Source organism: Hetaerina americana, unplaced genomic scaffold (genome assembly GCF_022747635.1).
Source record: "Hetaerina americana unplaced genomic scaffold, ioHetAmer1.1.p SCAF_6, whole genome shotgun sequence".
NCBI classification, from domain to species: Eukaryota; Metazoa; Arthropoda; class Insecta; order Odonata; family Calopterygidae; genus Hetaerina; species Hetaerina americana.
The window spans coordinates 55,007,548-55,022,481 of NW_027287205.1; the positions used below are offsets into that span (position 1 = coordinate 55,007,548).

The 14,934-nt window shown below is 38.7% G+C and overlaps 1 protein-coding gene across 1 annotated transcript in view; it reads right to left on the reverse strand.

Moving 5' to 3' along the window:
- Nucleotides 1-14,934, reverse strand: part of LOC139695338 (dual oxidase maturation factor 1-like) — a 47,501-nt gene that overhangs the window by 19,528 nt on the left and 13,039 nt on the right. Inside the window, exons 5-6 of the mRNA XM_071594047.1 lie at nucleotides 10,837-10,941; nucleotides 44-197 (exon numbers count right to left, since the gene is read on the reverse strand). Of these exons, the coding sequence (XP_071450148.1) occupies nucleotides 44-197; nucleotides 10,837-10,941 (259 nt within the window). The remainder of the gene's footprint in view (nucleotides 1-43; nucleotides 198-10,836; nucleotides 10,942-14,934) is intronic.

Genomic DNA, 14,934 nt, shown 5'->3' on the forward strand with positions numbered 1-14,934 from the left:
TGTATCTCCAATATATGATTTACTTCCGAAAATGAATACAAACCAGAGGGCGATATGCGCGTACCACCCAGCAGTGCGGTAGAACCTGCCAAAACGAAATCCTTCTCCGTCGATGGTGAAGTATTCGGCGAGCCATAAGATGGGGATGGGTAACCCCCTTCTCTGGGCAGCCCGGAATTCCTGTTGTAATCGGCCAGCTAAAACAGACCATATTTTTATGTATGTATGTATGTATATATATACATATATATTACTACAAGTACGTTACTTAAGTTATAGCTTTGCGGTTATTCATCCATCATAAATATATTACCATTATAGTCAAATTGTTAAGGCTAGTTTTATAGGTGAGGGTTCACCATATTGATTATGCGTCCCTGTGCCGCCTATAATTCATCAGGAAGATCTGGTACCCATGTACACACATATATACATGTATATACATGCATATATATATGCATATATATATATATATATATATATATATATATATATATATATATATATATATATATATATATATATCTATATCCGTGAGACAAAAAGTCTCACGGATGGGAATAATAATTCAAACGAAGGAGCAATATGGCGATAGCCAACAAAAATATAGAAAAAGCATTAAAAATCTAAGTACACCTGCATGTATATAAGTCGCAAGAAGATATGGATCTTGTGAAAGGGTTAATCCGATACTAATGACCAAATTCGCATTCGATACCGATATGCGAATTTTACTGATTCCAGTATTGGCATCAGTAACTAAATAAGAACCGTTTAAAGCAGACTTTAATAAAATCGACAACTGTGCAGAGAGCAATATTGTGTCTTCCTTCAAATAAATGAAATGTATGTGAATCGGAGAGAAAATTCAACTCCGGCGCAGGTGGCACTCGAGTACAGCAAGCCTTATCCTTAACTCGTCCTCTTCCTTTGCCTCATTCAATGACCTTCTTGGCCTTTAAAGGCCATGATCCCCTTCATTACCTCCCTTCACTCTACCTACTTAAGACCCTCTTTACATGGCCAACGTCGTTCCTTTCGGGAAGAAAACTTTCCTTGTTAACGCCCCTTATCTGTTGCTCATGTATTCTTCTCCTCTTGGCCCAGTTACTCTTCTATGCAAGAAAAATTCATCTTTCCCGCATCTCCGTTGGAGTGCCTTTTCTTATATCTCGCTTCGCCCAGCGCTGTGAAAACTTTTTTCTAGCGAATTTTATGATCGTTTACTAAACTAAAATCGTAGTTTGGGCTGTAATCCTGGAAATCTTATTAATTAAATGAGCTTTTTGTTTGTCAGTCATCATCTCCAGTTTAGCGGAAGCCAGAGAAACACCAGAGGAAGAAAAGCTGTCTTTAGAAAAAAGTTTTCCTCGGACTTGGAAGAGAAATTGCTACTTCAAGAGGAATAAGGAAGGAGCTTCGTACGGTGTAGTCAGCTTCATTCATTTGCTACAAGTCATAAACTGCAGCCTTGTTGTATATTTCTGTCCCTATGAGTGATAAAAATTATACGATCTTCAATAACTAAAAGCCACTTACTTAATTTGCAGTGTTTAGGGATGAAAAAAAGTATCCTAGCTTTCAGGTATTGGGGCAACAAAATATCCCCCTTAATACACTTTTCTTACTGGATGCATAACCGTAAGCACAAGATTTTAGGTTCAAGCAAATTTATTCCAGGTTCGTCTTATTTTTTCAAAATAGTCATGAAGAGTATCACTATAAAGCAAAGAAAGCAAGTCATAATATATTCTCAACATGCAAGTATATTATAATATAACTAACATTCATACATTACAACATTTACTCTTTTTCTTATACAAAGAAGGAAAGGAGGAGTTAGAAGCTTCACTAATATTGAATGAAAAAGACAAAACGGTTCGATATCTTACTCAAGTACATTGCTGCGGAGATATTATTAAATTAACGCAAAAGAAACTACAATGAGCAGGGGATGTTGCGGAAATGCATACGCTTAGTTTTCTGTCATAAATCCTTGTTGAAAAACTGTTTTCTCAATTTCATTATATTTACCTATTCTAAATGAAAACGTCCTGCAAAGACTTACTTCGACGTAAACCCAGAGAACAGAGAAGAACAGCATACTCGTTCACGGGACAAAGAAAGCTTGAGAGGAGGTGTCAGAGCATTCTCCCATGAATCTTCACAAAGAAGAGAATCGGGCTGTTCCCATACTTTATGAAAAGACACTTCCAACTCCGTTAAGGGCGGAGAAGATATTAGAAAAACGTGGAGGAAGAAGAGAGCAAATAAAAACACCCACGATTTCTAAAATACACGAACGTTGAAGCTCCAAGTTAAATAATTAAAATAAAACTTTCAAAGATCGGCCACCATTTACTTTAACACAGGCCACTGGAAGAAATATAGGTCAATATCCTTTCTCATAAAATGTTAGAAGACCAAAGAAAAATAAACCTTCCGAAGGGAGTTAACCACGAGTGCTGCAATCGATTCAGAGATAGGTTTCCAAGATTTCTTTTACCGCACCACCGAGTGCCTTCTGATTTCTCGCGATAAATTCATCAATTAGGAAGTTCCAAGTCAATCATGTAAACTTAAAAAGTATTCCATAGAAAGAAGAGCATTATAGGAATCAATTTTGTTTAGGAGAAGAGGCCTAAGTAGTACATGAGCCGTTGATAATTTCACAGGAAATCTAAGAGATGGTTCTCTTTATGTCGGAAAATGTTTGCTTTTAGTAAGCTGTCTTAAGTATCTCTCGCTGCTCTAATTTTTTAGTTTAAGCTGTATTCATCACCTGGTTTTATTTTTATTGTCGATTGAATCAAGAAAGATTGATTCATTCGGAAAAATGAAAAAAATTAGTTTCGTACGGTGATTCAACACTTTTATTTAAAAGACTCAATACCAAAAGATATCAAAGGTCAGTTGTATTAAGCTCATGGTACATCTGCTCCTGTTGTAACTGTTTACGATTCGGTAAATGATTTACACGTGACCGCACATCTACAAATAATGAGCGAACATAGTTCGGTGCATCCAGTGACTTCCTCCAGAAAGGTTGACAAAATCCACGTTATGGTTTTGAGCGATCGAGACCCCAAAGTTTTCGAAATAGTTAAGACCATAGGCATTTCACAATGGTACAGTGGTTTTATTTCAAGAGAAATTCCACTGAGAACAAACGCACTCGTGTGGTCGATCCGGAGGGTGGTTTGATTTTCCATCCCAATTCTGGCGAGTTTCTGCGTCGACGCATAACTCTGGAAAAAACATGGATACACTAATAAACTTCAAAGAAAAAGGAACAGTCGAAACAGTTAGTTTTGAAAGACGATTCGGCTCCGAAGATGGCAAAGACTGCGAAATCGACCGATAAGGGTTGTCTCGGATGCACGCGGAATCATCAAAATCAAATACTTGAAAAAATGATAAAAGATAAATAGAGAGTATTATGCGCCATTATTTTACCAGTTGAATGAATAATTCAAGGAAAAACGTCCTCAATTGCCAAAGATAAAAATTCTCTTCCATCAAGACAATGCGCGAGTGGATAGCGAATATTAATAATTAAAGTTTGATTTATTACAAAATCCACCGTATCCAAATTTAAAAAAAAACGGCTCGTCGGAAAACGAGGTCTTTGCCAACACGGATACTTATTTTTTGGGCCTTCCAAAATCCTACATTTTGAAAAGCTTTAAAAAGTTGGAGAAACGCTGGGGAAAGTGGACTGAGGTAAAAGGAGATTATGATGAAAAATAAAATAATCTACCCAAAATAATATTTTTTAAATATTTTTTCATTGAACTTATTGAATGAACCACGAGTACCAGAGACAGTAGTTTGCCTTCTAAGAATGTATTCTTTCCTCTAGCAAAAGAATTTAAAATGCGAAAGTAATTCCATTTGGTCACTACAGATGATAATACAACTGAACATCCTAAAATAAATCAATGAGATTCAACAATTGTGAACGATTTAAACTCGCAGAGGGTAAGAACGAAATAATAAGAGACTTCACACCTTGTCGCCGCGATTCTTTCACTTTCTGCTCCATGTCTATCGCGTGGTTCCCGGCCCTGTGATCACTCCCCTGTTACTTTCAAATAACTTCTCAAGTCATTGGCAGTTTTGTACCAATAAGAATACGTGAGCACAATGATTTTGTGAGATTTATCCGATTGAGGTTGTGGACCACTAGAAAGCATTCAGCGTTTGCGACATCGTGGATGCAAGTTAGAATTAGACGACAAGACCCGAATTGGCACAATTGAAAAGCATAAAGTTTACAGATCCAGTCTTGATGTGGCGAAAAGAATCTGTATTTGAAAATCCGTATTCATTCACTTTTTCCTTTAAAAAAGAGCATTGTTATCAATTAAGAGTTTCTTCCGCGCTGCTTTTTCCTTCTCTCTTTCTCCTCATACATTAAAAATTATGTTTGCGGGTGAAGGTATGTTTTACTGGATTACTAGACACTAGACTAGACACATCACACAACGATATGATGTTAAATTTCCTCACTGCTCTCAAAAAAACACAACCTGGCATCTGACAATAAAATAAACTTCTCTTCAAATTCGCTTACTTTTTTTCTCGCTTCATGTTGCCCAGCATGCCTATGTTATTTCTACCCTTTTCTTGCTTGCCAAACCTTTCCCCTAATTTACAGACTTCAATTTCCGCCGAAAAATGTGTAATTTCCATGCCATCGCATTTTTTGGCTATTCCCTTTCTCTTGCTAATGCTTTTGTGCCAAACGCAATTCTTACTCTTGTTATGAATGGACTATAATAAAACTTTAAGAGCTGAAAGTATGAAAGTGATATTTATTTACTTTTACTATCAAGCAATCAAATTTTACTTTTTAAAACCAGACCAGTAAATGGCAGTTTTCATTCATACATTATTAAATCCATCATTTGATTTATCATGATGGAATAAATCGTCTAAGAACATGTGAAAAAATATTTTTATATTTATATAAGTAAAGAAATATCCCATTTTCCTTAATTATTCTCAATATTAACAAGGAATAGAGGAAATGCGTTTGAGCCAATTAGTAAGAAAAGCTCTTTTTGCCAAGCACCTTAGGGATAGTAAGCAGATGACTTATTTTCACCATGTGTTTTACACTTGGGATCTAATGACATAGGCTGGATCTTTTCCATCTGGATACATTTAAATGGTATTTTGTCATTGGCAATGTGTCCTCGAATCGTTCCCCATACCACTTGTTTATCTTGCCCACCCTATCTTTCACTGTCTTTCCCTAACACGGAGACGGAAAATGACATATTGTAGGGAAATAGGGTTGCAACTGCCAGTGCGAAATGTTAGTAATGTAATTAAATGAATAAACAGGGAGTTTATGCTAGAAGAATAGTTCTAAAAAATATTTAGGAAAGACCACATTCCAAATTTCAGCAGTGAGATTATTTAATATTGATTACTTTGAAAAAGCGCTACACAATTCCTCAGGATCAGTTTTAATGAATTATTATGTAATTCCAGGGAAAGATATACCATCTCTGTTATTAAAAAAAACTATTTGCTGTTGACTGGAATAGAATTCACTTATGCCGATGTTCTCATAAATTCATCACATTTACCCAAATTGCCAGGACAATAATTAGAATAAATTTACAGGCGTATGAAAGTTAACGTTATGGCGTGTCGTTTTTCTCGTATTTCGGTACTCATTTTCCCATAGTTTTCTCCTTTCCCATCTATATTTTAAAGTCTTAGTTTTTTCACTTTGCCACATTTTTTTGATAAGAGATTAATCACAGTTTTCTAGCAGAAACAAATTAAGAATATAGTAGTTTTCCTTAGGTCCAGGAACACTCGACGATGATATAGAAAGGGTATTAAGGGAGAAAAAAATCAAATAAGGACATGGCTAGACAACATTCTTGCGGAACTGCGAAAGGGTTTAGAAAAATATGGGAGGAAGAGTCTATATGCACTGATTCCTAGCACTTATAAGGAATGAATGTGGCCAGAAAACTTCGTCAGATAAGTACTAGTTACTATTCCGAAGAAGTAAAGGCTACATTATGTGAGGACTAGATGCAGATGTAGGGCAAAGGATTACTTAGGGGTGGTTCATTTTGGGTTCATGAAGGGGAGAGGCACAAGCGATGCCATTGTAGTAATGAGATTACTAATCGAGAGGAATATTTAATGTAAACAGGATGTATTTGATATGTTGTCTCAAGGGTAACTTTATGGAATTTGCATATAATATTGAAATTAAATGAAATAATTTACTCTGTAATTCCACTGTGTGGAATTACATTATAAATTATTTAATTTCAATAGGATGTATTTGCCTATTTCGAAAATACGTTTGATAGAGAGAATTGGGAAAAGCTAATGAGTATATTTCAGAAAAAAAGGAATAGAAAAATATTTAGGTTGGCCAAATGTTCACGAACAAGCAGCGAAGCGAAGAAGCATCGTTGTGTAAAAGCCATAAATTGTCTCTCCACAAATGCGGGCGTTCTTTTCGTATTGTTTCACGTAAATGGCGTTAAACTTGTAAGCAATGCTCTTTATTGAACGTTTTCAACTTGTGGCAAGAACTCACTAATCGCTCTAAGGAATACCTGAATTCCGGTTGCTTTTCGGGCACTCTTCGTATAAAGAAAGAGACGAACTAAACGTAAAAGAATGAAAAATGTCTCTAATTGTACATTAGTCGAGCCAATTATGGGGAACGTGTGTGTGTCTTTGTGATATTTTGTGATACGTGTGTCATACGCTTTTCTCCGACTCTTCAAATTGACATTTACAGTTAACATAGGCGAGCACTGACCCGTCTTTCTTTTTGACATGAATACGATGTACGCGAAAGGACACGTACAGACGTTCCTACCTTGCGTGTTTTGACTATTGTGCGGTGAATAACGCTGACGAATTAGAAACGCACGAGTGACCGTATGCATCATCAATGAGAAGTGAAGCGCACTCATCCCCGCAGCGCCTTCAATACGCATCTGCAATACAAGGCAACTGTGGGATTATGCTACTGATCGTCCCAGAAATTTAAAATTTATTTTTGCTATTTCCTCTGGACATATTCCGAGCATAAAAATTTCTCCAAAGAGTGATCTTTTCAGTAACGTCTATTTTTTATATCGCTTTTTTTTAATGCAGTAACCGTTCGGGAAAACATTTTTCTACCTCAAAATTTCGTCGCAACACAGTTCGTTAAATTTGATCCTGAACTTATATCTTCTACGCGGTGAGCACCTTACCGATACAATTGGTCTCTTTAATTTTCGGCTTACATCTCAAAGGATTTTTAAATCCATCGATTACGATTAGGCTTCGTCTTTTATAATTAGCCGCTTGCTAAATATCCACTTTCAAGTCGGTAATCGAGTTTCAAATTGCCAATTAGTTTGTTTGGTTGCATTTTCTAATATCCAACGGGAAATGGGTCAATATTCTGCTGTGAGAAATGCCCACGAGCACGAATTCGTTTTATCAAGGCAAAAACGCTTCCCTAATGGGCGCCTCTTATAAGATGTGATAAAAAAAGACAAGACTGATTTTATGAGCTGTTTATTTCGACGGATACAGCTTAATGGAACGTGTCGTACTCAAAGTACATGGCTTGGCTGGCGACACACCTTTGCCAAAGTTTCTTCCAGCTTCCGAACTCTGCCTGGTAAGCCGCCTTAGGGATCCTCCTCAGGTCAGCCGTAAATTTAGTTTTAATGTCCGCAATAGAGTCGAATCGGCGCCCTTACAAGGTTGATTTTAACTTTGGAAACAAGAAAAAAGTCTGATGAAGCCACGTCTGGAGAGCATGGTGGCTGCGGGATCACGGAATTTCCGAATCTGGCGAAAAACTCTGTCACGATCAGCGCCGCGTGAGCCGGCGCGTTATCGTGGTGGACACGCCATTCATTGTTACTCCACATGTCCGGCCTCTTTCAGCTCACTGCGACCATCAGCCTCTTCATAACCCTTAAGTAGAAATCTTTGTTGCCGGTTTGACCTTGAGGGAGGTATTCGTAATGAATCAGCCCTTGCCAAATGAAGAAACACACCAGCATGACCTTCTCATTGGACCGGGACATGCGAGCTGTCTTGGGCCGCGAAGAATGAGGACCTTTCCACTGAGAAGACTGGGCCTTTGTCTCAACATCATTAACGTAACCCCAGGTTTCGTTCCCGGCTACGATGGTTTTAAGAAAGTCTGGGTCGGAATTGGCTCGATCCAGGAGTTCCTGACAAATGTCCACACGTTTTTATCTTTGTTTATCAGTCAGCACCCGCGGGACGAATTTTGATGCGACGCGCGTCATGCCCAAAACGTCTGTCAAAATTTTCTGGCAGGGTCCAAAACTAATGTTCAATTCCTCGGCTATTTCCTTAACAGTTAAACGGCGATTTTCCCGCATCAAATCATTCACCAATTTGACATGGCTGGGTTCTGTCGATATGGAAAGCCGCGAATCGTCATCTGTCGAGGTGCTGCACAATTTAAAACGACTGTACCACTCAAAACACTGGCTTAGACTTATGGCTTTATTAACAAAGGCTTGCTGAACCATTCCAAATATCTTTGCAGCACTATTGCCAAGTTTGAAACAAAATTTCACGCACACACGCTGCTCCTCTAGCTCCTTCATTGCTGCCGTTGCACGCGGTGACGAACAGGTTAGTACACGTACCGCTGCTGCTGCGTAAAAGGCTCGACGTAAACAAACGCAACACCTCTCGTTTTAGCCGTAAAATGTGTCGCTAGATGGTGCACTGTATCTCTTTTCGATCCGTTGAACGGTTTGCGCAGAATAAAATCAGTCCGGTCTTTTTTTGATCACTCCTCGTATCTCTTATCTTAAAAAATTGCGAGTCATCTCGCCGAAAGCATTTTCACTACCGGGTCACACCAAGTATATATTTCTTTACTCCTAGGGGGTCTCTTTTCAATATTCTGGTCGGATCTCTTGCTTGCATACCTCCGAATGAATAGTTCTACATTTCTTTGATTGACATAAACGATCCGAATCCGAAATGCCCTTATCAGGGAGTCGAGAATAAATGCATTCGCCGACGGAAGTGTGTGATCTTGTGATAATCGCTCCAATTTCCGGTAAAATGCCGTTTTATCTCTTAAATATCATCCAATTTCCGCCGCTGTCATTTTTTCGTGTTGCTTTTCAGATATCTCTCCCCGGAAACAATGAAGAATATCCGGGCAAAAATACTCTCCCAAAACATCTCTCTTTAATTCAGTCTTCCAAATTGTTAGGAAATGAGTGAGGACAGCCACTCTAAACAAGACAAAGATCAAAAATGAAAGAAAATTTGTAATATATGTGTCATTTTTTGCTTAAATATATTGTTTTTTTCATCCTGAATTTCCAAATGAAATTTCACCCCATTCTTAGTCCGTTTGCCTTCTACCCTCACAGCTCACCCTCATTTCCTTGCCTGTTAATCATCATTTTCTGCCCGTTGCGTTCAATTAATATCTACGCCTACACCTAAACACTTTTAATCCTCATGTTTATCAGCCAAATATTTGTATTTAATAATGAAAAGCCGCAATGATCAACCTGAAGGTTGGTTTGATATGGGAGGGTAGAGTTCATCAGATATAAAACTTAAGATATAGTCAACATTTTAGAGTGACGGAATTAAACTTTCACTTTTTTATCTCACAGTACGTCACATCTCGCTGTTAAATTTAACTTGATAGCTCACTTATTCACGCGTCAAAAAATCATTTTCCATTCGTTGAGTTACGAGGAAATCGGATGGTGTAAAGATTAAGAACCAATGATGTAGCATACAATGTGTCAACTTTGACACCCTTCATCGCTTGATATTTATACTTTCCTCAAGTCACTTTTAGGCTACCGTTCAATGCCTTGCGATCTCAAGCTGACGGCCGTTTCCGCATTTTAGCATCCAACCCATCTCCAAGGACCTTGAGGAATCATCCGCCTCCTTTAATTTTCGTCCGCCCCTAGCGCTTCTTCCTCTCCCCTATCTTCCGCATCTGTAAGCATCCCATCAAATCATTTGTCGGAGAGAAGGCAGCAGGAGAAGGACATGAGGTAAGGAGAGATGACAAGGAATGGAGAGAGGGCTGAAAAGGAGAAACGGAAGAGGCGAGAAGGGAGAAGGAATCGATAGGGCAGGGACGAGGGGAGATACTCAGCAGAACCATCGCGGAGGAGGATTGTGTGGACTCGGACCTCGAGTGTGAGCGAAGCCTCATCTCACCTCATAGTCTGCTTTTCCGAGCCGAGGCACAATGGACATCATTATCTGGCTGTTCTTAACTTAACTGCTAAGGGTATTGTTCATGCTTCACTCATCGGTCTCCCCTACAAGAAAGTACTTATCCTTCTCGAATACCAGGTAAAGGGTTCTGCTATTGTATGAAGTTTCCAATGCGGAAAAACTCTTGGAAGATTATCAATAGATTTTTTGAATAAGCACGAAATGACGATGAATGCTCAAATTCACCCGCAACGGTTCTATTTACAATTCCATTTTGCCTCATTTAACATTCTAGTTTGTTCAGGAGTGAGTCTTTCGGAGACTCTTCTATAAATTAACCATTATGTTCCATCAATTGGCCATAGCTAACGATTGAGCATTCGTATTATATACCTCGAACATTTAGATAACAAAGAAATTATTCGTTCATCATTTTAAAGCATGACAGTATCAAAGATAATTTATGATTGAGCCCAGCACAATAGACCACATTATTAAAGTAAAACACAATTTCGAGTACCTCTTTGATATTGGTATTAATAAATAATCATTTACCATGCAATTATTATTTAATCTCACGAAATATGGGTTTCTTACCGAATGGTCCAAAACCTATTCTTCCCTGATCCCAAGTCCAAGTGAAACGTTCGTTGAAGTTTATCTCTTCATTCTTAAGGCCCACTCCTTTATCCTCGCCTTCCGCTGCAAAATAAACATTATTTGAAATCATCAATGGAAATATTGATCTACTCTCTATTCCCTATCAAGCCTATATGCCTCAAAAACTACCTAGAGTTTTAAAATATTTAAAAAATCAGAATAAATACTTAATTGACTGCATACTATATATTCATATTATGGATGGACTGCCATATTAAGAGTCCCCAAAATCATAGTTTTAAATACTGATGTAGCAAAGGGAATGAACATCATTGTAAAAGGAAAAAAATACATCCAAAATAAGCGTTTCTGTGCTTCATAATGAGAATCAAAAAAATTATTACAGCGACCGGGAAGAGGGAACAATCAAAGACAGGTGTACTCGAATATATGCATGTACAGTGCCAGAATGGTCGCGAAAGGCGGCAGAGAGATCAAAGTGCATATAAAATCTAGCACAAAAATTGTTGGTAGCATCACTCATCAATCTAAGGTACAAAAAATGACCGTTTTGTGTAAGGTATAAAAGTGTAACTTAAATAAGCGTAAATTTCAGCTCAATAATCTTTTTAATCATTCCCAGCGAGCTAAATTAGAAATTTTTGCCTCGCGTCCTTGAAATATGCTGCTTATTTTCATGCCACTCGAATAAGTGCATATAACCGTCGCACAATTAGTTTCAGATTTAAGAAGAACAAATAAATATCTTAGACAGAACGATTCATACTTTTATCGGTATTGGATATTTAAGATTAATTTCTGGTTACATAATCTGGTATTCACAATACTTGATTTTAATTGAAATTAAACGAGTAGGCTCTGTTAAGAAAAGTCGAAATATCGTAGTTCAGATTTAATTTCTTCCCAACAAAGCTAATCAATCTATTTTGATGAATCAAAAAAGTGCCGGTAATGAACTTTTTTCTACTTAGATCAAGATGTTATTTTAAATTAGGTATTAATGCATATCCGAATTAATACTACTCTATCAGAGGTCAAATGTGTGATTACACTTAGTATCGGCCGATTTAATAAAATGGTGGAAATTGAAACCATTTCCCCAAGGAAAACATAAAACCTGTATTTGTGGTATAATACTTAAGGATAATGACTGTACAATGCTTTGTGTTATTTTTTTCTAAACACCTATGTTGTGTAGTCTACGTTGTTTTACTAGCTTGTGAAACCGTAACGTGAATCAATTTTCGATTTCGAAGATTAATATTATTCTAAACTGTAATAACTTTGGGAACATCTAAACAATTTTATTTTGATATTTTAAAAGAAAAATACTTGCCAGAATGCAATTGCCAAATTTATCATTTATAATTTTGCGAACCCTTCATTCGTTGATTACCGTTTTTCCAGATTAACAGTTAGGCACCGCTGTTCAGTTCCGCAGTTAACTACCACTCTCCCGACAATGGGTGGGCCAGCAGATATTATGCCCTGTCGGTTAGACTCCGCTTCCAGACAAGTCTCGACCTCAGCCGTACCGGATATCTTTCATTTCAGAGTGCCCTGGGCCGCCGAAAGGTATTATTCAGCAAAGCACTTGATTATTTTAGTAATTGGATAGCGTTGAACAGTCTCTCCAACCACTCTCCCTCCTCCACCGACCTAATGAACGGGAACGCAGCAAAGAGAGGGGTTTAGAAGCCATTACTGTGGTGTAAGGCGATTTTGAATTAGCGGCTGTTCATCAAAAACCCTTCTGTGCTTTTTGTGTCCGGAATGTTTATTCAGATTAAAAGACTCTCTGGCAAAGTAAATACTTTCAACCGTCCACGTTTTCATTGTTTTAACAGCAGAGTCTCTTCCACCATGCATTCCCGGGATACGGGTGATTCGACATACGCGTTCTAGATAGAAAGGTTCACCGCGAAGAACGAGAGCGTGCTCGGCGGATAAGCGGCGGCAACGAGGTGGGCTTACGATCTTTGGGTAAAGAAATAACGAAATACGGTGAAATATGATGAAGGCCTCATGCCTTCGCAAATGACACCCGCCAGTTACTACTCTCCTAATTGGTTTAGGTAGTGAGTGGTCACCCTTGTGCACAAGGGTGAAGGGTACGACCAGTATAACAGTCAGTACAGCAACATTCATTTCGCCATTATCATGGATAAAATTGATTTAACATTTGTAGTACCGCAATGAGGAAGTCACCGGAAAATCGCCATTTTATTATCCAAAAGAAAAGTAGCCTACCAATTACGTTCACCTATACACAGGGTTTTAGAGAAAGACGCGGTAGTAAAATGTTGAACGTAAAGTATTCCAGAATTAATAGTTGACTCTCCAGGCGCACATATTGTGATTAAGCTCATCATTCAGAAATTCGAAGAATTAAAGAGTGATTAGTGAAAAATTTAGCCGCAGTAAGAAAAGGTTTTTAAGTGGTAATCACTGAATCGATTTAAGGGGGGCGATGAGCCAAAATGATCCAGCATGGTAAATTTTAGGAAAGAGTGTTAACATAAGAAAGAAAGACTTCCCACGGAACTCCGAAAGAGTCATAATTATTAGGTAAGAGACTAAACCATTTTTTTTCACTAGGTTAGTTTGAACGTCGTGTATTTACCTAATAATAATTATTATTATTAGGTAATCTACCGGTTAAGGTAGTAGGTTTTTGGATGGACAAAATTACTAATTCAACAATTTGTGACCCCCAGCAAAACACAACATCCCCCTCTACATCAGGTCCCTCTTCAGCTCTGAGTACTTTCTTCCTCCCTTTATCCCGTCCAACATCCCTATCCTGTTCCTTCTCTTTCCTCTTTTGCCCAACATTTTCCCCTCTATCACAGTCTTCAACATCCCGCTGCCGGTCAATACCCCCTTCATCCACTTTTCCTGCCTCCACAGGATTTCTCCCAACAAACCCCTCTCTTCACCCACGATACCAAGTACTTCCTCATTTGTTTTCTTCTCCGTCCATTTCACCTTCTCCATTCTTCTCCAAACCCACATTTCAAAAGCCTCCAGTCTACGTCTATCCTCCTGCTTCAATGACCACGTTTCCGCGCCGTACATAGCTACGCTCCATATCAAAGTTTTTACGTCTTTTCTTAACATCCTTACTCAGCGTCCCTTCAAGTGTGTATATATATATATATATATATATATATATATATATATATACATACAGTTTAAATATATTGTATACAGATTCCATACAATAAGTATCGTGACTGGTTCACTGTTGCCTCAACAGAGCGGTGGATGGGGGTACGACCTGTCGGCTCGGTAGAGGGGTCCCCCACCGCTCAGGCGCACTTTAGTTCAGTCGCCTCTGGGAATGGGTTGAGATAGGAAGTGGATTTTTGTGTCGTTTGACAGTTTGTGGTGCCGTCGTGCCAGCATGGACCGCACCGTCGCGCAACGCTACGCTGTGAAGTTTTTCGTTAAACTCGGGAAATCCGCATCAGAGACCCTTGAACTCATTGAACAGGCTTATGGGCATGATGCCTTAAGCCACACAAGAGTTTTTGAGTGGCACGAAATGTTAAAGGAAGGCTGGGAGCTCGTCGAAGACGAGCACCGCGTCGGTCAACCAACGACCACTCGAACCGGTGCTCAGGTGGCCAAAGTGAAAAACGTTTTGGAATCTGACAGGCATTTAACCATCGCCCTTATTATTGAGGAGACCGGCCTTTCAGGCGGAACCGTCCATACCATTGTGACAGAGAATCTTGCGATGAGGAAAGTGTGCGCGAAGCTGGTGCCGAAAGTCTTGAGGGAGGAACAAAAACTGTCGCTTGTGGAAATTTCGCAAGAAATTTTGGACTGCGTCCAGGAAGATGAAGATTTTCTCGACAGCGTTATTACCTCAAAGGATAGCTCAAAAAGACCTCAAAGGATATCGGTTCGACTCCATCGAGGCGGTCCAAGCGGCGACGAAAAATACTCTCAACAGAATTCCGCAAACCGACTTCCAGCGGGCTTTTGACGAGTGGCAGACGCGCCGAAGTTAGTGCATCGATGCAGGAGGAATACATTTTGAAGATTATTAGGTAATTTTTATGATAA